We start from the raw sequence: 23,352 nt of genomic DNA on the forward strand, positions 1-23,352 counted from the left end.
TTCTCAGTGTTTGTGCCGGGCAGCTTGTCCTGCAGAAAGGCAGTGCTGCTGGGGAGGCAGCTTGGGCTGTTGGCACAGGGGTAACGCCCATTGGACTTCACAGGAATCTCTTCAACTGCCTGACACTGACAGCACTTCTTGGAGTCACTGTCTGAGCCATCCTGGTGCCTGGCCTTTGGAATACTGCTCCTTGTGACTGAGGACAGCTGCAGGTGTAGCTGTCACAGTAGTAATAGCTACAGATAGAAATCTTGAGAATCCCAGAATGGTCTTGGAGAGGACCTTGAAGATCATCTCACTCCACCTCTCTGCCATGGACAGAGGCACCTTCTGCTATTCCAGGTTGCTCCAAGCCCTGTCCAGCCTGGCCTTGAGCACTTCCAAGGATGCAGGGGCAGCCACAGCTTCTCTGAGCCACCTGTGCCAGGGCCTCACCAGCCTCACAGCCAAGAATTCCTTTCCAATATCCCATCTAACCTTGGCCTCTGTCACTATTAAGCCATTGCTTCTTGTCACTCCAGGCCCATGTACATAGTCTCTCTCCCTTGTCAGCTCCCTTCAGGTACTGGAAGGCTGCAGTTAGGTCACCCCAAAGCTGGCTCTTCTGCAGGCTGAACAATCTTGATTCTCTCAGCAGAGGTGCTCCATCCCTTCCATCACCTTGGTGCCTCCTCTGGATTCATTCCAGCAGCCCCATGTCCTTGTGCTGTTGGAGCCCAGGGCTGGGGGTAGCTCTGCAGGTGGGATCTCACCTGAGTGGGGCAGAATCCTCCCCTGCTCTGCTGCCCCCATGGTGTGGGATCAGCCCAGGGCAATGAGGGGTTTCAGGGGCAGGGCAGGGCTGCTCTTGATGTGTGCACTGTCCCCAGGTAACTTCCTCTACAGGAATGTCCTGCCTCCCAGTCCAAGCCTGTGGGGTTACAGGCAGCTGGAAATACTCTGATGCAGTTCAGGCTAACATGCTTCTCTTTCTAATTGCCTGAGTGTTTGAGTGAGCTCTGCAGTACTGGGCAAAAATAAACACACACTTGGAATCCAAACGCCTTTTTGGGAACAGTGCTGTGCTCCAGGAGGAGGGTCTCCTGTGCAGCTCTGTGGTCTTTCACTATCTTGTTTCTTTTACCCCACAGCCCCGGAAGAGGTGCCTGGGGGGCCTCACAGGTGTGAGGGAATACTGCTATGGAACATTTCTGCTCTGATCTGCCCATCATCACTTGTTCCTTCCAGGACAGCTTTTGCAGCTTGTGACTCTGCCCTGTGACTAAACCCTAATGCTGCTGTGCTGTGTTTTACTTACATGCTGCTGAAGCTGAAAAACCCTGAACTCAGAGGTGTCTGTCCAAAACTGCACAGAGATGTATTTTTTTCCCAGTAACATAAGATGAATGTGCTATGGTTCTGATTTCTGCCCTCTCGCTGCTGTGATGCAGGAAGGTGGTAACTTCTCATGGAAGCACCATGTGCTAAATGCATCCAGTCAGATGAGAGGGAAAGGTCGGTGGATGAAGATTTTGGAGGATGCAGCACAGGTCCTGAGTGGTGCCATGGGCTGCCCTAGCCAAGGGGTGGGGCTGGGAAATGACGAGTGGATCAGAGAATCAGTGGTTTGGTTTGAAAGGGACCTTAAAGATCATCTATGTCCACCCCCTGCTGTGGGCAGGACGCCTGGTCCCAGGTTGCTCCAAGCCCCATCCAGCCTGGCACTGGACACTTCCAGGGGTGGGGAACCACAGCTCCTCTGGGCAACCTGTGCCCTGGCCTCACCATCCTCACTGGGAAGAGTCTTCCCAAGATCCCATCTATCCCTGCCCTCTCTCAGTGGGGAGGCATTCTTCCTTTTTCTGTTACTCCGTGCCCATGTCCAAAGTCCCTCTTTTAGAGCCTGTTCAGGTGCTTGATTGTGTGGATTCATGGCGCTGGTTTGTGCTCTCTTGTGTCAGGAGGCTCCGAACAGGGTTAGTTTGCCTAAATCACCCTCATGCTACAATTGAGCAGACTTACTGCAGTAAGTTGAAAATGCCTGTTTTTACATCGCTGGAGTGTTTTAGTTGTCCCTGTGTTCAAGCTGAGGCAGCAATTGAGCGGGGTGGGTGTGACTGAGGCATTTCAGTACATTGTGTCTCCCAATATGCTTTCATATTTTCCAAGCATTGCTCAGAGGTCCCTCATGGAGTGTCTTGTGTCAGGCATTGGTGCCTAATAAGCTGTGTGTGACACGGGGGATGTGTGTTCAGGAGTGGCTGAGTGGGCTCAGCCTGGAGAAAAGGAGGCTCAGGGGGCCCTTGTGGCTCTGCACAAGTCCCTGGCAGGAGGGGACAGCCGGGGGGGTCGGGCTGTGCTGCCAGGGAACAGGGACAGGACAGGCAACAGCTTGCAGCTGTGCCAGGATGGGTTTAGACTGGATATTAGCAAAATCTCGACCTGGAGAGTTTTCCTGCCCTAGCACAGGCTGCCCAGGGCAGCGGTGAAGTCCTCATCCTTGGGCTAAAAACTTCTCTGGATGTGTGGATCGTGGGTTAATGGTGGGCTTGGTAGTGCTGGGTGAATGGTTGGACTCGATGACCTTGGAAGGCTTTCGCAACCTAAGCAATTTTATGATTCCACGAAACCTTCCCAAGATACTCCTGAAGCTCCGAGCCCGGCGTGCAGGATACTGCAGGTGGCGTGGGCACGGCGGTGCAGCCGCCGGCCGAGCCGCTCCCGCTCCGCTCCGTCTTTCCTTGGGGAAGCCGTGCGGCTCAGCGGATCGGCAGTCACGGACGGGTTTGTCCCACGGAGAGCTGATGCCGAGCTCCCCCTCCCCGGCAGCAGCCGCCTGCCGCAGCACGTCCCGCCGCTGGAGCCGCGGGGGTCCCGGGGCGGGCGCAGCCCTGCGTGGGAGGAGACTCGGCGGGGCGGGCCGGGCCGCGCCGGGCAGCGTGCGGCGGAGCGCGGCGGTGGCGACAGCAGGATGCGGGAGGCGCGGTTCAGGGACCACTTCTGGGTGAGTGGGAGCACGGCGGGACCGGGACAGCACGGGCAGAGCCAGCCGGAGCCGGGGGGCACAGCTGGAGGTGGAGGGATCACTGCTCTCTGGTTAGAGTTGGCTCCAAAGCCAGCGACCGTGGTCGTGGAGTGACTTTGCTGAATGCTCTGGGTAAAACACTGGCACAGGTTTCCCAGAGAAGCTGTTGGCTGTCCCTGGATCCCTGTCAGTGTTCAAGGCCAGCTTGGACAGGGCTTGGAACAACCTGGTATATGGGAAGGTGTCCCTGTCCGTGGCAGGGGGTGGAATGAAATGGGCTTTAAGGTCCTTTCCAACCCAAACCATTCTGGGATTCTGTGATCCCCAGCAGGCACTGCCTACCATACATGTCTTGAGAGTTGAGGCTTTTCAGTCTGCTCCATGCAAGTGGCTGCTGCCTTGGTGGAGGAAGTCAGGGCCAGGCTGAAGGGTTGGATATCATTAATTTGCCATTGGAGAACTACTTGGAGACACCATAGCAAAAAATATTCTTTTGATGTGGAGCTAATCCTGGGCTAGGAGCAAGTCACTTGGTGTGGTGCTGCTCCAACTGTTGAGCCATGGAGGAAAACCCACAGTTTGGGGAAAACCACAATTTATTATTTTCAGTCTGAATTAAGCTTTTATAAAAGGAGAAGTGCAGGAAACCCACATATCTGCTGCAAAGGTTCAGCTCTGTGGCTACTTGGTTCCTCTTGTGGTGGATCTTCATTCTAGGTATTGGCAACCAGGAAGTAAATGACCAAATTTGGTCTTTTGGAATTGAAAATCTTCATCTGTGAATGGTATGTGGGGCTCCCCAGATGTTGCCTGGAAGCAGCTTCCATCTTGTAGGATGTGGGAGAGAAACACAGGCCCCAGGAAGAGCTGGCACCAGGTTTGGGGCTCCTGAGTGCTGAAGAATAAGTGCAGAGCAGCAGCCTTACCCAGCATCATTAGTGAGTTAACTGGCATAGCGTTGTCAAATACGTAAATCCCACACAGGTGTCAAACCTGTTGTGGAGAATAAAGCCAACTTTCCATCTGGCAGCTGCTTCCCAGCTGTTTTTTATGCAGAAGTTTTCCACAGTGCTCCCTTTGCTTTGCAAATATGCAGAGGGGAGGTTTTGAGCGTGGTGGCAGCACCACCTGGGCTAGGGGAATAACTGTGATGCCAAAAAGGCTGAGGAGACGGGGTTTGTTGTGCCTCAGTGGCACATTGGATTGAAAAAGAGCTTCTCACTGCAGGGCTGACTTTGGCTAGTTCTGCCTGGTTTGTTCCTCTCCAGCAGTGGTGTGGTTTTTGAAGGAGGATCTTGGAGGAGGGGGCTCAGTGGGAGAAAACACCAGGTCAGGAGCAGCTTCTAACTCCCAAGACAGGGAGGATCTGAGGTGTTGCTTGGTGCCCTCATCTCTGCTGGACCACTTTTACTGTGAACACAGCTATTTCCTGAATAAATCCCTGTTTTTTGCTGAGCCCCAAACCAGTGGTGCTGCCAAGGATTTTTCCTGGGTTTTGTCCTTTATGAAGCCTATATGCTCCAAGCCCCCTGGCTGATGGAACGTGCCTGGGGCAGGCAGCTGGGGTGGAGGTGGGATGGAACATGATGGATGTGACTCAGTGGAGAGACTGAGGCCCTTCTGCGGTCATTGGGCCCATGGAAAAGGCAGGTACCACCCCAAGCAGCTGCCACACCATGTACTGGTGACTGTGCATCAGCTGTGAGGGCTGGGGAGGAGGGGGGAATAAGGAAGAAGAAAACCAAATCAAGATGAAGTGTGGAAGGCTGTGCATCCAGCTTCCACCTGCTGCTGAGTGCTGAGAGTAGACATGCACTTCCTCCTGCAATTTTCCTCTTAGGTTGCTTTGCGTAAGGCAAAAATAGGAGAAGTCTTTGCTGAAGCAAATTATTTCTTAGAAGCATAGAGTAATTTGGGGTGGGAAGGACCTTAGAAACCATCTAGACCAACATCCTGCTATGGTCAGGGACACTTTCCATGAGACCATGTTGCTCTCTGCCCTGTCCAGCCTGGCCTGGAATACTTCCAGGGATGGTGTAGCCACAGCTTGTTATAATACCCTCAATCATAAACAATTACTTCCTTATATTTAATATTAATTTCCCATCTTTTAGTTTAAAACCATCATTCCTTGTCCTATCATTACAAAGAGCTTGGTGAGGCACAACTTTCATCTTCTGTAGGTTCTTCACCTGTCAGACAAGGTGAGATCAAGAGAGCCATTGCTGCGTGATTCTGGGCAGGTGGCAGATGCTGCCACACATTGTTCTTTAGTGCTGATGCTGTCTCAGCTTCAGATCTGCTGGTCCAACAAAATGCCCATGTCTTTTTTTTTTCCCCCCAAATTAACTCATCATCCCACTCTATCTGCAGAATCCCTAAATACTGGGGAAAATGTATGTTACTCTAGTGGGAGCAAATTTCTCTGTGGTTGGGACAGCCTGATGAAAAGGAGGAAACTTTGGGAATGCTCCAGGGGAGGTATGCTCTAACTGATGGGATAAAAGTCTAAAAAAATGTGCCTACTCTCAAAACCTAGGCCAGTTTGGATATTGGATCTTCCAGCTTTGAAATGTGACTTGTTGTGAGTGCTGACCTCCAGATTTCTTTGTGGGGATAGGATGGTATGGGTGAGGGTGGTGAGGCCCTGGCAGTGCCCAGGGCAGCTGTGGCTACCCCTGGATTCCTGGAAGTGTCCAAGGCCAGGTTGGACAGGGCTTGGGAGCAGCCTGGGACAGTGGAAGGTGTCCCTGCTGTGGCAGGGGTGGAATTGGGATGAGGTTTGAGGTCCTTTCCAACCCAAACCATTCTTGGATTCTGTGATTGTAGGCTAAGCTGCAGCCCCCTCTTTGCTCTGTTGGGATTAGCAGGGCTGTGCTTCCAGCCTGTCGTACTATTGGTGATGGCAAGAAGCACCACACAGACTCTCTTGTGAGCTGAACAGGAGAGTGAGGTTTATTACCTCAGATCTTCTTTTATAGACTGATATGTGAAAGTACAGAAAGGTAAAACTCTTTTTGGTTAGTAAACTAATACATCACCATCATTGGTCAGTGGGGTACACCACCCCTTGCAAGAAAACAAGAAACTGACACAGCATCTGCAAGGCTGTCTTCTATCTCTGAGGATTGTTTTAATTCCTCCTTATGATTTCCCAGGCTGCTTTCTCAGGTGAGACTGAGAAAGTTATGCGGCCTGCTTTTCCACAGGCACCGTGCTCCCTGCTTTTGCTCATATTTAGCATCCATACCTCACATGGGGACTGATTGAGTTTTAAACCCCAGCAGTTCTGGTTCCTTCACTGGGTACTCTGTCTGCTTTTGCACTGGCTGCTGCTGGAGCTGACGGTGTGATATTCCTGATGTGCTCTACTGGGAAAACACAGGGACACTTGGCTCTCTGCACTGATGTTTGCTCACGCTCTCAGACCTCAATACAAGATGATGAATTTTCTTAAATGAAGAGGTTTGCTCTCTGGCACCCCTCTGCAGCTCCTGCTTGCTCCGGGACTGAAGTCCAGATATGCCTGAAGCTGAACATTTTTTGCCTGCATGTTCTGATTCCCATGTCACTCACACACACAGGCTGTGTATCCTGCCTGCCTGTGAGGGAGCTGTGCAAAAACAGAAATACCCCAAAGCTCGTGTTTGTTTGCCCTTTCCCTGCCTGTAGTGATTGCTACAAGATGGGTGGCAAGCACGACATTTTGTTTTCATTTGTTTTTGCAATCTGCTCTTCTTCTTTCACTATGTGAGGTCTTTTCTTTCACTTTTTTTCACTTTCTTAGTACACAGTACTTATTCTCCAGAAGCCTGTTCTTGTGCATATTTCCGGTAACCCATCAACACTCTTTGGTGCTGATGTAAAACCATATGGTAAAAATAAAAATGACAGTAATGCTAAGAACCACTCTAATTCTGATTCGTGGGCTAACAGGTCGCAACTTGGGGAGTGCAGTGTTGGTCATTTTGCCTTCAATGAGGCAATGCTCTGCTCCCTGCAGTGTGTTTAGTGATGCTGCTAAAACAACCCGTGGCTGGGGGGATGCAGCCCTGGGTTCCTGGTGGTGGCCGTTCCACTTCCCCTTTCCCCTGCTTGTCCTTCTCTAAATGGGGACTGGCCTGGTGGAACTTAGCAGCAGCATTGTGAAATCCCCAGCTCATTGTTTCAAAGGAACAAGGTGGGGTTTGTGGGGAGAAGAAGTCGTTGCATCAAGGCGGGATGGTCCATTGCTTTTGATGTCTTGGGGGCGGCCGGGGAAGGTGTTGGCGTAGGGGAAGGAAACTTCAAATGGAAAATTGCTAGTCAAAAAGCTGATTTTTGGAGGATACTGGTCTTAGGTGGGTGGATTTGTCTTTTCCTCCCTGCAATGAGTTTTTTCTGTCCTGTTGTACCCTGCTGGTAATGGGATGGGGAGGAACTGCAAGCTCTTGCAGCCTTTCCTCTCCTGCTCCCTGCAGGCACCAGCATAAGCACTTTCTTTGTCTCAGCAACTTCTGCGGACACCGAGCGATTTTGAGTGTGCACTAACTGAGCAAGGACAGCACAGCCAGCTACAGTTACACAGTGTTTCCCACTACTAAAATAGTCACCGGCTTCTGGTGTGTTACTCTAAGCACACAAGGCTGAGGAAACATACTGAGAACTTGGAATAAATATAAATCGTTCAAGAGATGGTCCATGAACAAGTGCAGTGCCCCAAACCTTTTAGTTGTTTGCTGGAAGGCAGGAAGGCTCTGCAAGGGGATCTGGAGAGGCTGGATCCGTGGGCTGAGGCCCCTGGTGTGAGCTTCAACAAGAACAAGTGCCAGGTGCTTTTCTTGGGTCACCCAACCCCTACAGCTCCAGGCTGGGGCAGAGGGGCTGGAAAGGGCCCTTTGGGAAAGGCCCTGGTGGTGCTGGTGCCAGCAGCTGGACAGGAGCCCAGGGGTGGCCAGGTGGGCAAGAGGCCAGTGGCCCCTGGGCTGTGGCAGCCAGGTGTGACACAGCCCCAGGGCAGGGCCCGTCCCCTGTGCCAGCCTGGGACAGCTCTGGGCCCCTCAGCACAGGAGAGACACCGAGGGGCTGGAGCGTGTCCAGGGCAGGGAACGGAGCTGGGGAAGGGGCTGGAGCCCCAGGAGCGGCTGAGGGAGCTGGGAAAGGGGCTCAGCCTGGAGAAAAGGAGGCTCAGGGGGCCCTTGTGGCTCTGCACAAGTCCCTGGCAGGAGGGGACAGCCGGGGGGGTCGGGCTGTGCTGCCAGGGAACAGGGACAGGAGGAGAGGGAATGACTTCAGGTTGTGTCAAGTGATGTTTGGATTAGATATTAGGGAAAATTTCATCATGGCAAGGGTTATTAATCCTAGAAACAGGCTGCCCAGGGCAGTGTGGAATATCCATCCCTGGAGGGATTTAAAAGCCATGTGGATGTGGCACCTGGGGAGATGGGTTAATGGTGGGCTGGGCAGTGCTGGGGAGCATTTGGACTTAGTGGTCTTAGAGGGCTTTTCTAATTTAAACATTTCTATGTTTCTGTGTTTCTCTAATGCCATTTTCTTCACAGGATGTGTGTCTGCAGGGGTTTTCCATGTAAAGTGGGGTAGAAGATGGAAGCGTCAAGCTCAGCAGCTTGCTATGACTCAGACAGGATCATGACGTGCTTTCACATCCCCGGCAGAACCTTTTAACCCCTCATTTGGCTAGAAGTATAATCAAACCCCAAAACATCACAAACAGCACACAAATCCCTTCTGGTTATTGAATCCAGGCAGCAGATTGGGAAGGGGGGCTGCATGTCCTGCGAGCTCAGGAAACATCAGGTGCTGCTTTGTCACCTTGAAATCATCTGTTTGCAGTTTCCATGGGCTGTCCTGTAAAGAGCGCGTGAGCTCACAGCTCTACCCAGCAGGGAGGACCAGGACAGATGTGTGCTGGAAAGTGGCAGGAGAGATCTTCAAGATATGTTTGGGCAGGGCTTGGGGTAATTCCCCATCTTTCATACTTGCCTTTGGGTTAGTTTATTACGGCTTTAAATCACCTTCTCTGTGCCCATGGCTCGCTGCCTGCCGTGTTGCGCTTTCTCTTCCATTGCTGTTGCCAGCGCTGTCTTTGCAGTCGCAGAATCCCAGAATGGTTTGGGTTGAAAGGGATCCTCAAGACCATCCCATTCCACCTCCTGCCATGGGCAGGGACACCTTCCGCTGTCCACTTCCAAGCCCTGTCCAGCCCGGCCTTGGACACTTCCAGGGATGGGGCAGCCACAACTGCTCTGGGTGCCCTGTGCCAGGGCCTCACGATCTTCACGGCCAAGAAATTCTTCCCAATATCCCATCTAACCCTGCCCTCTGGCAGTGGGAGGCCATTCCCATTCCCTGTCTCTCCATCCTTTGTCCCAAGTCCCTCTCCAGCTCTCCTGTGGGCACTGGGCAGGGCTCTCAGGTCTTCCTGGAGCCTTCTCCAGGATGAACAGCCCCAGTCATGCTGGTCCATTTGACTCCTTCTGTGCCAAACCTACCCAGAAGTTTTCTGTAAAGGCTGATTTGACACCATACAACCCTGCCAGCTCCATCTGGGCTGGGAGTTCCTGCCATGGAAAACTCACATGGAGGAATTTGAAAGCCATATAAATGTGGCACTTGGGGACATGGGTAGGAGAATGGCTTGGCAATGCTAGGGAGCGTTTAGACTCCATGATCTCAGAGGGCTTTTCCAACTTAAACAATCGTGTGATTCCGTGTTTCACGTAACACCTTGCACCCTGAGGTCTGGTCCAGCCTTAGGAACACACACGTGCTGGAATAAAATCCTTCTACTGTAGAAGGAAGAATGATAAAACAGGGAGCTTAGTGTACATTATTGGTAGATACTCCCAGTCTTCCCCTTGACCCTCTACCTGGCACAGAGACCCCAAGAGTGCAGGGCAGCAGAGCAGGATGCAGGAGCCTCTGGGTGCCCCTGGATGTGCAGTGATGGGGCTCTGGCCTCCCTCCTTCCTGGGACTGAAATGACCAGTAGTTGTGCTTTGCATCCATTTTGTTTCCTTTGAAAGTGGGGATAAGAATTCAAGTTAGGCTGTTCCTGTGTTTTGCAAATGTAATGAAGCCTGACTCCAGTGCAGTGTTTCCTTTTCACAGACCCAGTTAGTGAAGATGTGGAGCAACCTGAGAGCTGGTTGTGAATTTATCAGTATTAACCTCATTTTGGAGGGACATTTGCACTTTGTAAAGGAAGTTTGGTTTCTGCTTAGATCCTTCTCTGCAGTCCTGTCTTCCCATGCAAAGCTGATCTGGAGATACCTGTGGGTTTTCGGCCAGTCCCACTTTACCACATCTCCCTTTCACTTCTCATTTTCTGGTCTCTGACAGTCAAGTACTTGAATAGGGAATTCCATTTAATTAAACTCTTCCTTTATCACAAACTCTTTCTTTATCGCATCAGCAACAAACCCTTAAGAAAATCCCTCTTCTGCTGCCCACACTTTTATGCCAGATCTCTGCATACTCTCATCCTGGCTTTGAACTATTTCCTGAATCTCTCCATCCTGTTCAGGATTCTTGATAATGTTTTCTGGTTTTTGTTTCCTACTGCTGAGCTTCATGACTGCTCCTACTATTGCTCCCTTTTCTGCAGCCATGTATAGGAATGGGGAAAGAATAAGGTAGAGTAAGTCAGCTTACATCATTGCTGCATCTTTTTTTTTTCTTCTTTTTCTTTTTTCCTTTTCATTTTCCTTTTCCTTTGTTTTTTTTTCTTTTTCTTCATACATCAGTGCAACATGTTTTTAAGGAATAATTTGGAAGAAGACACTGACCCTTCAGAAGTCTATGGCAAATGTGAGTGGCATAGATGTATATTGTCTCAAATTTCCACTGTTGTTCTCATTCTGGAGTCTCTCCTACCCCTAAAACAAAAGATTTTATTTCATAAAGAGCATTTCATAACTTGCACACTTGTTCCTGCTGAGCCAATGCCTCAGGAGGTGGATTGCACTGACAGGGACTCCTGTTCCTGTGTTTTCAGAGCACGGATCTGACCAGCACGGTTGGCTATGACAGCATCATTCAGCATCTGAATGATGGCAGGAAGAACTGCAAAGAGTTTGAAGACTTTCTGAAGGAAAGGTAGGAAGCTGCCTCTGACAATGGGTTGGGTTGAGCCTGGAAGTGGTGCTGTGGCACTTCTCCTGGCATTCCCAGTTTGATTTCTGCTGTGTTTAACTGATGCTAAAATGCTGTCCCATGAAGTTTACCTTGCTGTTTACCTTGCAGAAGATCAGGTGAGAAGATCTTGGCCTAGGAGAGCCATGGCTTTGTCCTGTCCTTGTCTCTGTACATTATAAGCACCCCACAGATTCAGTGTTAAAAAGTGGTAAGGTTACTGCCATTATTAATCAGAAGAGATGACCTAAGCCAAAATTCTGTGGCTGCAAAAACAGCTGTGATGATCTGGCCATGTATTTTGCCTTTATGGTTCACCTGGTTAGCAATGGCTGAATATAAAGAGCATTGTAAAACACTGTACATTGAATTAATGTCATTTTGGTAGTGACAACTGGAGAAAACCATCCTCTGACTGCATGACTTGGTACAGAGCATCCTGGAACAAACAAAATGGGGAAGAACAGGAGGAGAACTGCACTTAAAAGTGTCTAATGCACCTACATCTGTTCAAGCTGTAATCCCATCCTCCAGGAAAATTTGGGCCTTCCACATGACGAGTGAAGCCAAGTCTCACTCATCTGTGACAATGCAGTGCCAAAAGCCTCCTCTACACCCTGTGCCCTCTTTGGTCTTGAAGGGAGGTGTAGGTTGCCACCGAAGTGTCTAGCCAGGAGGAAATCAGAGGCTGGACCTGGATTTGCCTCTTTGGACTTGGCCCAGGTGTCCAGCATGGCTGTTACACAGTTCCAGCTGTGGAGAATGTGCCTGCTGGATGTTTTGTCCTGGGAAAGTTGTTAGGTTAAAAAAAAAATAAAAAAATCAATGTATAATACATTTTTTTTTTCAATTTCCCTATTAGCTTCTGGAGCTTTTAGAGTTAAGCTAAGTGAATTTAATTGCCAAACTCCAGAAATCAATTACATGGGGGTCTCCACCTGTGTTAGTAGTTAAGGCATTTTAGAAAGTTATTTTTTTTTATCCAGTAGATGTTCTAATGGCAGCCTGTAGCAGTACTTGTTCCTTTCCACTGGCTACAAACAGCTAGGGCTGCCCACATGGAGGGAACTACATTTGCCCAAGCAAGTCCAGCCCTGGTTGTCTGTAGTGATTTCAAAGCAGCTGCAAAAAACCTGGTTGTTCTTACACTGAAACACATGGGCTCTCTTTTCCTCCTTCCTTTGTTCTGAGAGGGGGAGGTAATATGGTCTCCCAAAGGTGTTATTTATGTAACCTCACAAGACTTGGTCTCTTCTACAGGTGCTCTCCCTAAGGATTAGTGCCAGGTACAGAGAGTACTGATTGCCACACATTGACAGAGGGCAGGGTTAGGTGGGATATTGGGAAGGAATTCTTGGCTGTGAGGGTGGTGGGACCCTCTTTGGCACAGGTTTCCCAGAGCAGCTGTGGCTGCCCCTTCCTGGAAGTATCCAAGGCCTCTTGGAGCTTGGAGCACCCTGGGGTAGTGGAAGATGTTTTTGCCCATGGCAGAGGGTAGAACTGAGTGAGCTTTCAGGTCCCTTCCAACCCAAACCAATCACTGATTTCTCTCTTTGACTCTTCTTTCCTCAACAGAGCAATTATAGAAGAAAAATATGGCAAGGAGCTCATTAACTTGTCGAAGAAGAAGCCCTGTGGGCAGACAGAGCTGAAGTAAGTTCGCAGTTGCTTTTATGGGTGTCCCTGAAGCAGGGAAGGAGGAAGAAGAGAAAGGAAGCTGTGAGACAAAACAGAATGGAAATGTGATTAGGAGATGAGCTGAAATCATTCTCATGAATGAGCAGTGCCCAGTTGGGCTCTAATTTGCTTTGTTTTGGAGCCCACCAGGTTCCCCTTAGCCACAGATTAACCAAAGCACTGTAGATGCTCGGGGAGGTGTGGGCTGGTGGGTCAGCAGAAAGCTGAGTTTCATGAGACCTTGGGTTACCTCCAGACAGGTTTTGTAGCCAGAGGGAACTACAGGTACTTCCTTGAATCAAACCACGCAAATCTTTAGAGCCCAGCGTGCTGTGGCCACCATGGTTTTTTCCATTTCCCAAGTGATCTTCAGTGCCTTCTGCTTCCTCCTTTGTTTCTGTGCTTTATACATGCCTTGGTCATTTACTTACAGTTTCATATTGAGGTATCACTTAAAATGTTTCTGACCTCTTTACTGTGCAATATTAATAGGGAGAAAAGCTCCCTACTTTTCCAACTACTGGCAAATGCACCATGTTGAAATTGTTTGTCTGTTCCACGTGATGGTTTTAGGAGGTTGCCAGAAATATTTGTCACGAAACTTTGAGTTTTTAATGGCATCCAGTGTTCAGAAAGATGTAAAATAGGTATCAAACTAAGTGAACTGTGTTACACCTGCTGAGAGGGGAAAAAGCTGGAGGTACTAAGAGGGTAAAAAAAAGTGCTTCGAGGTACTTTGGCCATTGCTGAGTGAGCTCTGTTTTGGAAGAGGTGCTCTGCTGTTGCCTTTGGCTGACTGTGCTTTTCTACCCTCTCTATTGCCCTGCCTGTGTTTTTCAGCACGCTGAAGAGATCCCTCGATGTTTTCAAGCAACGTAAGTAATTACTGGTGTTTGCCAGGACACTTGGCAGTGCTAAAGCCTGAAGGCAAGTACTAGGGAGGAAAATAGCAGAAAATTCTCTAGTGCTGAGCCCAGGCATAGGCTGTACTGCTGGCCTGGTTCATTCCAGTGTGTGGGGCTTGGGACAAGTGAGCCAGGACATGTGTGGGACAGGAGACCCACAAGGCATCATTTTGGGATCTCTTGGGCTTTCAGGTCTGGCTGCAGCTCAGAGGTCATGTTTATGTTGTGCACAGGAAGCTGTGCACGGGGTGCTCATCTGGGGTTTGTTGGACAGGCCTGTCCTCCTCACAAACACTGTAACTCACACCTTGAACCTGGGGACAGCACAGGAGAGACACCGAGGGGCTGGAGCGTGTCCAGGGCAGGGAACGGAGCTGGGGAAGGGGCTGGAGCCCCAGGAGCGGCTGAGGGAGCTGGGAAAGGGGCTCAGCCTGGAGAAAAGGAGGCTCAGGGGGCCCTTGTGGCTCTGCACAAGTCCCTGGCAGGAGGGGACAGCCGGGGGGGTCGGGCTGTGCTGCCAGGGAACAGGGACAGGAGGAGAGGGAACGGCCTCAGGCTGGGCCAGGACAGGTTTAGATTGGATATTAGGGAAATATTTTCAAGGAAAGAGTTGTCCAGCCCTGGCACAGCTGCCCAGGGCAGTGTTGGAGTCCTCATCCCTGGAGGGACTTAAAGGACATGTGGATGTGTCACTTGGGGACATGGGTAAGTGGTGACCTTGGTATTTCTGGGGGAATGGTTAAACTTGAAGTTCTTAAGAGGGGTTTTCCATCCTAAATGGTTGTGTGATTCTAACTGGAGCATCTAGAAGACGGTGCTTTGGCCAGCATACATTGTCATGTGTCACATCCTGCCATGGTACCATCAGACAACAGCTTGAGGGTGAGCACTCGGCTGTCCTGTGCTCGGTCCATCCCTTGCCCAATCCAGGTTTCTTTGCTGCCTCTGTGGACCTCCCTAACAGGGCTCTGCCTTCACCAGTGCTTACAATTCACAGCTGTGGGTTTGGAGAAGCTTTGGGGGTTGAATCAGGAGCTGCCCTTTGGCTCCACTGCCTTGGTGGACTTGCTGGGGTGGTGTTTCAGTGTGGCCACTTGCCTTCAGCAAGAGGAGCCTGAGATTGTTTTAGCCTTCATTTTTCTGTGCTCCAAGTCATTGCCTGCTGGCCTGGGGCAATGCAGTGTGTTGAAACATGCCTAGATTTACCTGCATGAGGGGGAGAGTTTTCTCAAACTGGGGAGCAGGTCCCAGCAGGACTGATCCTCACACTGCTGGGCACTGCTTGGAGGCTGCTTCAGACAAGCTGGAGCTTTTTCACATTTCTGAAAGGGGATGTGTAATGTGTTCTAAGTTGACTTGAGAAGCAGTCTCTTTAGGAATATCTATCTATATATATATGTATGTAAATGCTGAACTTATTTTCTCTTTGCAGAGATAGACAATGTGGGACAAGGTCACATCCAGCTGGCACAAACCCTTCGGGAGGAAGCAAAGAAGATGGAGGACTTCAGGGAAAAGCAAAAGCTGCATCGGAAAAAGGTCAGGCACCGTGGGAAGACGTGCCTTCCTGCAGGGTGTTGATCCTGCCCCAGCAAGGGGCTGATCCTGGTGCTGTCCCATGCCATGCCCCCACTGTCTGTGCTGCTGGGAAGTACTGAACTCCTTCCTATGTGTTGTAACTGTGTTGAACTGTGTAGTAACCTCCAACTTCCTTCTTCTCACTTCCACATCTTCTTCATGTGCTTTTTGGGGTCAGACACAGGACTGGAATGTTTCTAAAGTATTTATTTAGCTCCATTTATTATCTCCATAGGGAAGGTCATACAGCACTTGGCTAAAATGGTCAAACCTTTTAACTTCTTCTGGCTTGAGATTTCTTTGTCTGGTAAACCAGGGGAAACAGACAGAACCAGGGACTGGTTTGGACCTGGAAGTGGGGAGTGGGCTTCCCAGTTTTGCCAGAGTCTGTGGAGGTGATACAGTATTGCTAGGATTTAGTTTGTAGAGCTCTTTTGCATACACAATTCAAGGCTTAGGCAGAAGCACAAAAGATGAGTTTTGTGAAGATGATTTGGGTGGTTGAAGGCCTTTAAACACATCTCATTGTGGTGTGTGGCTCTTCCTCTTCTAAGCCCCAGAGTGTGTACTGGAGCTTTGATGGTCAGTGATGTGCTGACCCCAGGTCTGTTGTCTTCACAGATAGAGCTGATAATGGAGGCGATTCACAAAAACAGGAATCTTCAGTACAAGAAGACCATGGAGGTAAAGCAAATGTGCTGCTGTTTCTTGCCATGTGGGTTAATGCTGCTCACACCAGAGCACTGGGACAGGCTGAAATGAGAGGGGTTTCCTCTTCTGCTGTGACCCTTGACACCATGTCTGTGTGAGTGCTGTGCAGGGTGTGCTCAGAAACAGTGAAGAGCACACCAAAGACATGGCCAGTGGTAACTTTGGCAGGGCTGGAAAAGATGTTTGAGTCCAGCCATTTGCCCAGCACTGCCAAGCCCACCACTAACCCATCTCCCCAAGTGCCACATCCATACATTTTTTGAACACTTCCATGGGTGGTGACTGCACCACTGCCCTGGGCAGCCTGCTCCAGGGCATGAAAACCATTTCTGTGAGAAAGTTTTTCTGAATATCTGCTCTAAACATCCTCTGATGCAACTTGAGGCCACTTCCTCTTGTCCTGTCCCTGTTGCCTGGCAGCAGAGCCTGACTCTCCCCTGGCTGTCCCCTTCTGTCGGGGAGCTGTGCAGAGCCAGAAGGTCCTCCCTGAGCCTTTGTTTCTCCAGGTTGAGCCCCCTCAGCTGCTCCTCATCAGACTTGTGTTCCTCCCCATTCCCCAGGCTTTCTCTGGACATGCCCTTGGCCTTGATTGCCAGGAACTTTTCACCCCAATCCAAGAGCAGCCTGCCTTGCAAGGCTTTTCCCAAGCTGCAGGGCACCTTTTGTGCCATTCCCTGCTCTGCAGGCAGCCTGTTCCCTTGCAGGCTGAGCTTTTCCCCAAGGGCTCTCCCCGAGGTGTGTCTGCATCTGGCTGTTCTGGTGTCTGTCCTAGGCCAAGCGTCTGTACGAGCAGCGCTGCCGGGACAAGGATGAGGCGGAGCAGGCTGTGCACCGCAACGCCAGCCTGGTCACACAGAAGCAGCAGGAGAAGGTATGGGAAGTGGGTGGCCACAGCCACCACAGTGGAGGGGAATGAGGGGAAAGGGATGTCTTTTCTTGCAGCTCTCATGCCTCATGGCTCGTCTCCCAGCTCTGGGTTTTGGGGTGAGATGGGGTGGCTGGTGATGCTCCCCAGTGGGGCTGAAGTGCCACTGGTGAGGCAGCCAGCCTCTTCTCCACCTTCCTTGTCTCTCCTGTTTTTGTCAGCTGTTCCTGAAGCTGGCTCAGACGAAATCAGCACTGGAAGACACTGGTGAGTGTGGAAATGCCATGCTGGGATGCTGAGGGGAGTGTTTCCAGGGGCAAGGGGTTGTGAAGGTGTGATGTGGCTCATGGGTGAGCTCCAGCTCTTGGGTCAGGCATGACTCCTCAGAAACACACACCCAAGATAGCAGCTGTGGGCAACTTCCCTGGAGAAGCCTGCATGGCCCCACCAAAGCCATGTCCTTGTGGTTTATCCCTGATCTCCCAGCCTTTTCAGCCTTTCTCCCAGCCCTAAAATTACCTTCTAGTGAAGGTATTTTTTAATGAATGTTAATCATGGAATCAAAGAATCATAAAATGAGTTGGGTTGGAAGGGACCTTAAAGGTCCTATCTCATTCTAACCCCACTGCCATGGGCAGACACACCTTCAGCCAAAATATGGTTTGTCTCACAGACAGGAGTTACCAGCAGAGTGTGACCACAATGGAGAAGATCCGGGAAGAGTGGCAGAACGAGCACATCAAAGCTTGTGAGGTAAATGCCCCTAAACACTTCCACATGGCAGCGTGGTCCTCTGGGTTTGCAGTCGTGGCTGCAGGGCTCAGGGACAGCGCAGATTTGCTGTCTGTGTGCTCCCCTGGCAGTGACAGCTGACCCTGTGTGTGTCTCAAGCATGGCCTATGGATTCAAGGCCCCACTGCTTCAAGGTTTCTGCTTTTATTTAATTATTTTTTATTTTTCCACCACCTTGACAGAGTCAAGGTAGTGACATTTTTGCCCTCTATCTGCTTGCATTTGTGGCATGGCTGTCATCTTGAACAGCTGTGGTCACCTCTGGATACTCAGTGACTCCAGGGCAGTATGTCCTGGAGCCTCAATAACACCTGGAAGACTGAAACTCTGGAAGACTTTACATGACTTTGCAGCAGAGGCTGGTGGTGGCTGGAGATGCAGGTGAAGCCATCTCCACTTGCACACTGTGCCAAAAGCCCTTCACCTTGTGTCTCACAGACCATGCAGTAGTGTGGGAACCCCTCTGAGTGCGTGTATCAGCCTGAAGCAGACTGCCTCACAGGGAAGTGGTCCAGCAGGGATTTCTAGCACATGCTGAGGAATTCCAGACTAGCAAGAGGGCAGCAATTCCAGGTAGCAAGAGGGCTAAGCAGCTGCTCTGCTGCTGGCCTGTGATCTGTGACTGAGGGGTGGACAGGGACTGGAAAGACAGATTTTATCCCAGATCTGCTTCAGCCTTGCAACCAGCTTTCCCATTCCCAGCTGTGCTGATCCCTTCCAAGTTAGGTCTCTTCAGGCTGCTATTCTACTTTTCCCTTTTGAACTGGAATTTGCTGTCTGTTTTGTGTGATGTGGGTGTCTCTGTGCTGGTGTGCCTTTGGTGTCTTCTCTGGAAGCCTCTAGGATGGGGACAGAGTTTAGTGGTAGCTTGGCAGTGCTAGGTTACTGGTTGGTCTCGATGTTCTTAAACAGCTTTTCCAACCCTGACAATTCTGTGGTGGGGAGTGGAAAGCAGCAGTTTCACTTTTGCAGATGGGTGATATGGAAGTTTTCCTCTCCCTGTGTTACAAAGGTCATAAGTGGTAACAAGTGTGGATGTTCACAGAAATGTGTAAAAGGATGTGAAATTGAGGAGTACTAGACAGCAGATTTCAAAAGGGTTTACACCTGCTTGGAGAAGGGCTGGGTAGGAAAGAGCAAGAAGACCAACCAGCCAATATACCTCTGATTTCATAGATCCCCAGTGCTTTTTTTTTTCATTGCTCCATACCTGGAACATGGAAATGTTAAAAAAAACGTGTACATGTGGCAGTTGGGGAAATGTGTTAGTGGTGACCTCGGCAGTGCAGGAGTAATGGTGGGATTTGAGGATCTTAGAAGGCGTTTCCAACCTAAATGATTCTTTGATTCAAGGGTACCTGTGAAAGGGAAGTGGACTGGAACCACAGGCAAACAGGGAACCTGTACTGCTTTTAGGAAGCTGGTTGGTTTCCCCAGAGGTAGAAATGTGCTGGGTGGTCCCCTCCACATTAGGCTTGCAGAGTTTCCAAGCTTAGTACTCAACTTTTAATTACCTGGTTGCAGAGAGGGATTATCTCTCCTCTGAACAAGCCAGAGGACTCACGCCTTCCTTGTTTCCTGCAGAAGACCAACACCAACTCCTTCTGGCAGTTAGCTTTGTTTTGGCATGTGGGGGTGAGAAGCAATTAGGACAGAAGAGATTTGCCCTCATTTTAAAGATGTTATGGACAGTTTTGTCTGTGTTTTTTCAGTTCTTTGAGACTCAAGAATGCGAGCGGATCAACTATTTCCGTAATGCCCTCTGGCTCCACGTCAACCAGCTCTCCCTGGGCTGTGTCCAGAATGATGAGGTACCTCAACTTAAAATACTCATTTTTCTGTGCAGAAAGCAAAGCCTAATTTGTTTTCCTAGGCACTAAGCTGTGTTACATCCAATTTGGGCTGTGGCTCTTGACTGCATGAGTGGGCAAGCAGAAGGACTGGCCAAAACTCTTGCAAATGAGGTTTCCTCCGGGATTCCCACATTTTTTGAGGGTGGAGATGCCCTGGCACAGATTTTCCAGGGAAAATGTGGTTGCCTCATCCCTGGAAATGTCCAAGGCCAGGCTGGACCGGGCTTGGAGCAGCCTGGTCTAGTAGAAGGTGTCCCTGCCCATGGCAGGGTCTGGAATGGGATGGGCTTTAAAGTTCCTTTCCAACCCAAACTATTCTGGGATTCTGTGATTTCCCTGACACTGGAGCTTGTGTTAGTGAGTACTGGGCTTTCACCCTGTGTGTGGTAAGCAATTGGGAAAAAGCCTTGTGGTTTTTTTTTTTGACCTGATATATACAAATGCACTTTATTTCCCTTTTGCAGAAATATGAGGAAATCCGCAAGAGTTTAGAAATGTGCAGCATTGAGAAGGATGTTGATTTTTTCGTAAATTTACGCAAAACTGGAAGTTTGGCTCCAGGTAAGAATCTCAGAATTAACAGAATCTCAGAAAATAGTGCTGTCTGCTCTGTACTCCTCATGGAGCTGGCTGCCCTGGTCAGCATCATTTTGTGTGCAGAAAACATTCACTTTGCATTTCATTCGTTGCCATGCAGCAGCACTAGCCTCTGCCACTCTTGACAGCCCCTGGAGATCATAGCCCTGTTTTTCAGTTTCCTGATCAGGAATTTTCTCAGAGAGGAGGAACACTTAGCAGCTGAATGTTGGTATAGCAAGTATTTTATGTCTGTAAGAGGCTTGTACTTTACTACTGTCAACTTTCCTAGCTCCTGTTGTTTATGAAAACTACTATAATGCCCAGAGAAATGTGACTCCTGTGAGAAGTCCAGCTCCTGTGCCTATATCAAGGTAAGGTGTGTAACATGTGCAACTGCAATTGTTACTGCAGATGATGCTCCCTCCCCCAAAACAGGCATATTTTGTTCCTTTCAGTCTATTAGAAGCTTAACTTAAGGATATTAGAGGAAAATATTTACTTGCATGGTACTTGGTGTGATCTATCTGTCTGAGGAGGGTTAAAAGCATTTGTGGGTGGAGAGAGGAACTGCAGAGCTGAATTCACTCTTGTGAGACAGAAGCTGGGCAGGGAGGACATGGTGGAGGGTTTTTCTGTTGGGGGAAGATGATGACTGGGGCCAAGAGTCATGCTAAGGATGAATTGTCAGTTTGGCTGCCACACTCAGAGAGGAGTCATGTCCAATTATGGCTTCCTGATGTCTCACTCTGGCCAAAGGCATGTACAAAGACATGCCCTGAGGCTCACTTGTGAATTTTTCCCCAAGTCAGTTTCTGGTTATTTTTTTCCTCTCCTCCACTGTATCAGGTTCCTGTGTTTGCCAATTGGGCTGTGGGTGGTGAGCCCATCATGACTTGCCTTGTCAGGTCTCCATAAAGGCTGGGCTGGCCAAACCTCTTGCCCTCTCACCAGCTCTGGTGGGGCAGCTGTGGGGTGCAGAACCAGGGCAAAGGGAGTTCCTTAGCCATGCAGATCCTCAGCTCTGTGTTTCCTTCTGTGCAGGAGGGGACCCTTGCCCACCCCGACCAGTGCACCAGGTGAGTTACTGCTTTGTGTGCTTTTTGGCCACCCAGGGGAAATGTCACTTCAGCCCATGCCCAAAGTCCCTTTCCAGCTCCCTTGGATCCCCTTTAGGCACTGGCAGGGGGTCTCCGTGGAGCCTTTTCTTCTCCAAGTGAAACCCCCAGCTCTCCCAGCCTGGCTTGAGCCTCATTCACTCTTGTATCCCATCCCTTTAATGTGGTTGGCCAGTGTGTGGTGTTTCTGCTCTGTTTAAAATCACATAATGAGCACTTCACATGGGTAACCTGAGGAGATTTTTTGTACTTTGTGTTTCAGGGGAGCCTGATTATGCCACAGTTGATGGTTACAGCTTGGTACATTTCTAACAGTCACAGTAAGTACCCACTTTTGAGGAACAAATGAGGCTTGAAAGAAAGAGGGGGAGGAATTTTTTACCTGGGCAGATAGTAATATGACAAGGGGGAATGTTTTATATTAAAAGAGGGTAGATTTAGATCAGCTAGAAGGGAGAAATTTTTCCATGTGAGGGTGGTGAGGCCCTGGCACAGGCTGCCCAGAAAAGCTGTGGCTGCCCCTGGATCCCTGGAAGTGTCCCAGGCCAGGTTGGATGGGCCTGGAGAAATCTGGGACCGTGGAAGGTGTCCCTGTCCATGGCAGTGGGGTTGGAATTAGATGGTCCTGATGGTTCATTCCAACCCAAACCATTCTGGGATTCTATAAGAAAGGGACAGTGGAGAAAGGTCATTGGTTAAGGAATGACATTTGAGGTGGCTGACTGGAAGTGATGCTTCTGTCAGCCTTCCCATTGCTTGTCTGAGCTGTACCCATGGTTCAGACACTGATGGTCCTGTTCTCCAGGTTTTCCAAGAGGCAGAAGACACTGTTGGTCTGACCAGCATGGCAGAGATGATGCTTTCAGTTACTCCCAGACATATAGAGCTGAAGTGCTTCTGCTTTTCAAGAGAATATTTGAGGACTCCAACAATTATTTGTACATTCAGAAAGTGCTTACTAAAAATCTATGCCTCTGATCAGCAAACTCCTTGGATGGATCTTCACACTCAGAGTAAGAAAAGGACCAGACACAGGGGTGATCTGTGTTGGAAGAAGTTTTCAATTTGAAGTTCTTCTAAAGTGTAGCCATCTAGAAAGTCTGGAGCCTCCCACTCTGTAGGTAACTAAGAAGTATGTGCTGAGAGGAGCAGTGCACAATGCTTTGGTCATGCTGGCTTGTGTTCAGGGTATGTGCATCCCTCTCAGATCTCAGGTTTTGCCTGTTCCTAAGGGCTTTTGCCTGTTCCTAAAGTCTTTCATTAGTGGGGATTAAACTTGTCCATTGGGTCAAATTTTACTCATATCTCTCAGAAATCTTACTTAGAGGAGCACCAGCAGTTGCACAGAGTATGTGGCTTAGCTGTAGCTGTGCTCCAGGCTTAAATGCTGACACTGGAAGGTGATTTGCATCTACCCAGGGAGGGGCTGTGCCACATCCAACCTGCTGGGAGGTCCCAGGAAGGATCAGAAGGAATTTATTCATCTCTTCCAACCACCTCTCCGTTGAGGGCCTTGTGAGCTCTTAGGTTTATCAGGTTGTCCCTGGTAAGCTCTGGATACCAGGCTGGAGCTTGGAGCAACCTGGTCTAGTGGATGGTGACCCTGTCCATGGCAGGGAGTTGGAACTGATGCCTTTTTGGGACCACCTAAAAACAGAGGTCCCACAAAATTAAAGGGAATAAAAATAACTTGTATTTATTGAAGGGCCTTCAGGTACACTTGGGGCATACAAACCTCCCCCCATGGGCTACACCCCAAAAATAGACAATGGATCATGGGTTTTCATATTTTTTAAGTTTGGTCCATTGGGGACCAAATTGGGACCAAATTAACCCATATTGGGCATTAATCTACCAATTACACCTTCGAGTAATGAAATAATTTACCCCAAGTTTGTTGCCCCCAACTTTTGTTTACATTTCTCAGGGCCTGAGGCAGTAAGGGTGATTCCCATTTTCCCATGATTCCCAGGCCTAGAGAGGAATTATCTGAGCAAAATGGGAAAGCAGCAGCTAACACTCTGTATGGAGTTTAGAGTTATACACTAAAGAATTGCAGGATTACAAATATATGAAAATAGAAAGGGTAAAATCCTAAGGCATCAGAACTAGGTAGTCTTTAAGGTCCCTCCCAACCCAA

General features: G+C 49.6%; 1 protein-coding gene across 1 annotated transcript; it reads left to right on the forward strand.

Moving 5' to 3' along the window:
* The first annotated feature begins 2,654 nt into the window (after positions 1–2,654).
* On the forward strand, positions 2,655–23,017 carry PSTPIP2 (proline-serine-threonine phosphatase interacting protein 2). The gene is made up of 15 exons (XM_058825766.1): positions 2,655–2,983; positions 11,001–11,101; positions 12,713–12,790; positions 13,655–13,689; positions 15,152–15,258; positions 15,919–15,981; positions 16,781–16,879; positions 17,095–17,140; positions 17,547–17,626; positions 19,378–19,476; positions 19,983–20,079; positions 20,387–20,468; positions 21,139–21,173; positions 21,475–21,532; positions 22,018–23,017. Exons 1-14 carry the CDS (start codon positions 2,951–2,953, stop codon positions 21,522–21,524), a joined length of 1,005 nt encoding a protein of 334 aa, XP_058681749.1. The 5' UTR covers positions 2,655–2,950; the 3' UTR covers positions 21,525–21,532; positions 22,018–23,017.
* Positions 23,018–23,352: the final 335 nt, after the last annotated feature.

The sequence above is a fragment of the Poecile atricapillus genome, chromosome Z, assembly GCF_030490865.1.
Source record: "Poecile atricapillus isolate bPoeAtr1 chromosome Z, bPoeAtr1.hap1, whole genome shotgun sequence".
In the NCBI taxonomy this organism is placed as follows: domain Eukaryota; kingdom Metazoa; phylum Chordata; class Aves; order Passeriformes; family Paridae; genus Poecile; species Poecile atricapillus.

Excerpts from the sequence above, each read along its gene's own strand:
- PSTPIP2 (XM_058825766.1), top strand. The coding sequence starts at position 2,951 with ATGCGGGAGGCGCGGTTCAGGGACCACTTCTGG. Across the intron at positions 12,791-13,654 it reads TGTGGGCAGACAGAGCTGAA|CACGCTGAAGAGATCCCTCG; the intron begins GTAAGTTCGCAG and ends TGTGTTTTTCAG. Across the intron at positions 13,690-15,151 it reads CCTCGATGTTTTCAAGCAAC|AGATAGACAATGTGGGACAA; the intron begins GTAAGTAATTAC and ends TTCTCTTTGCAG.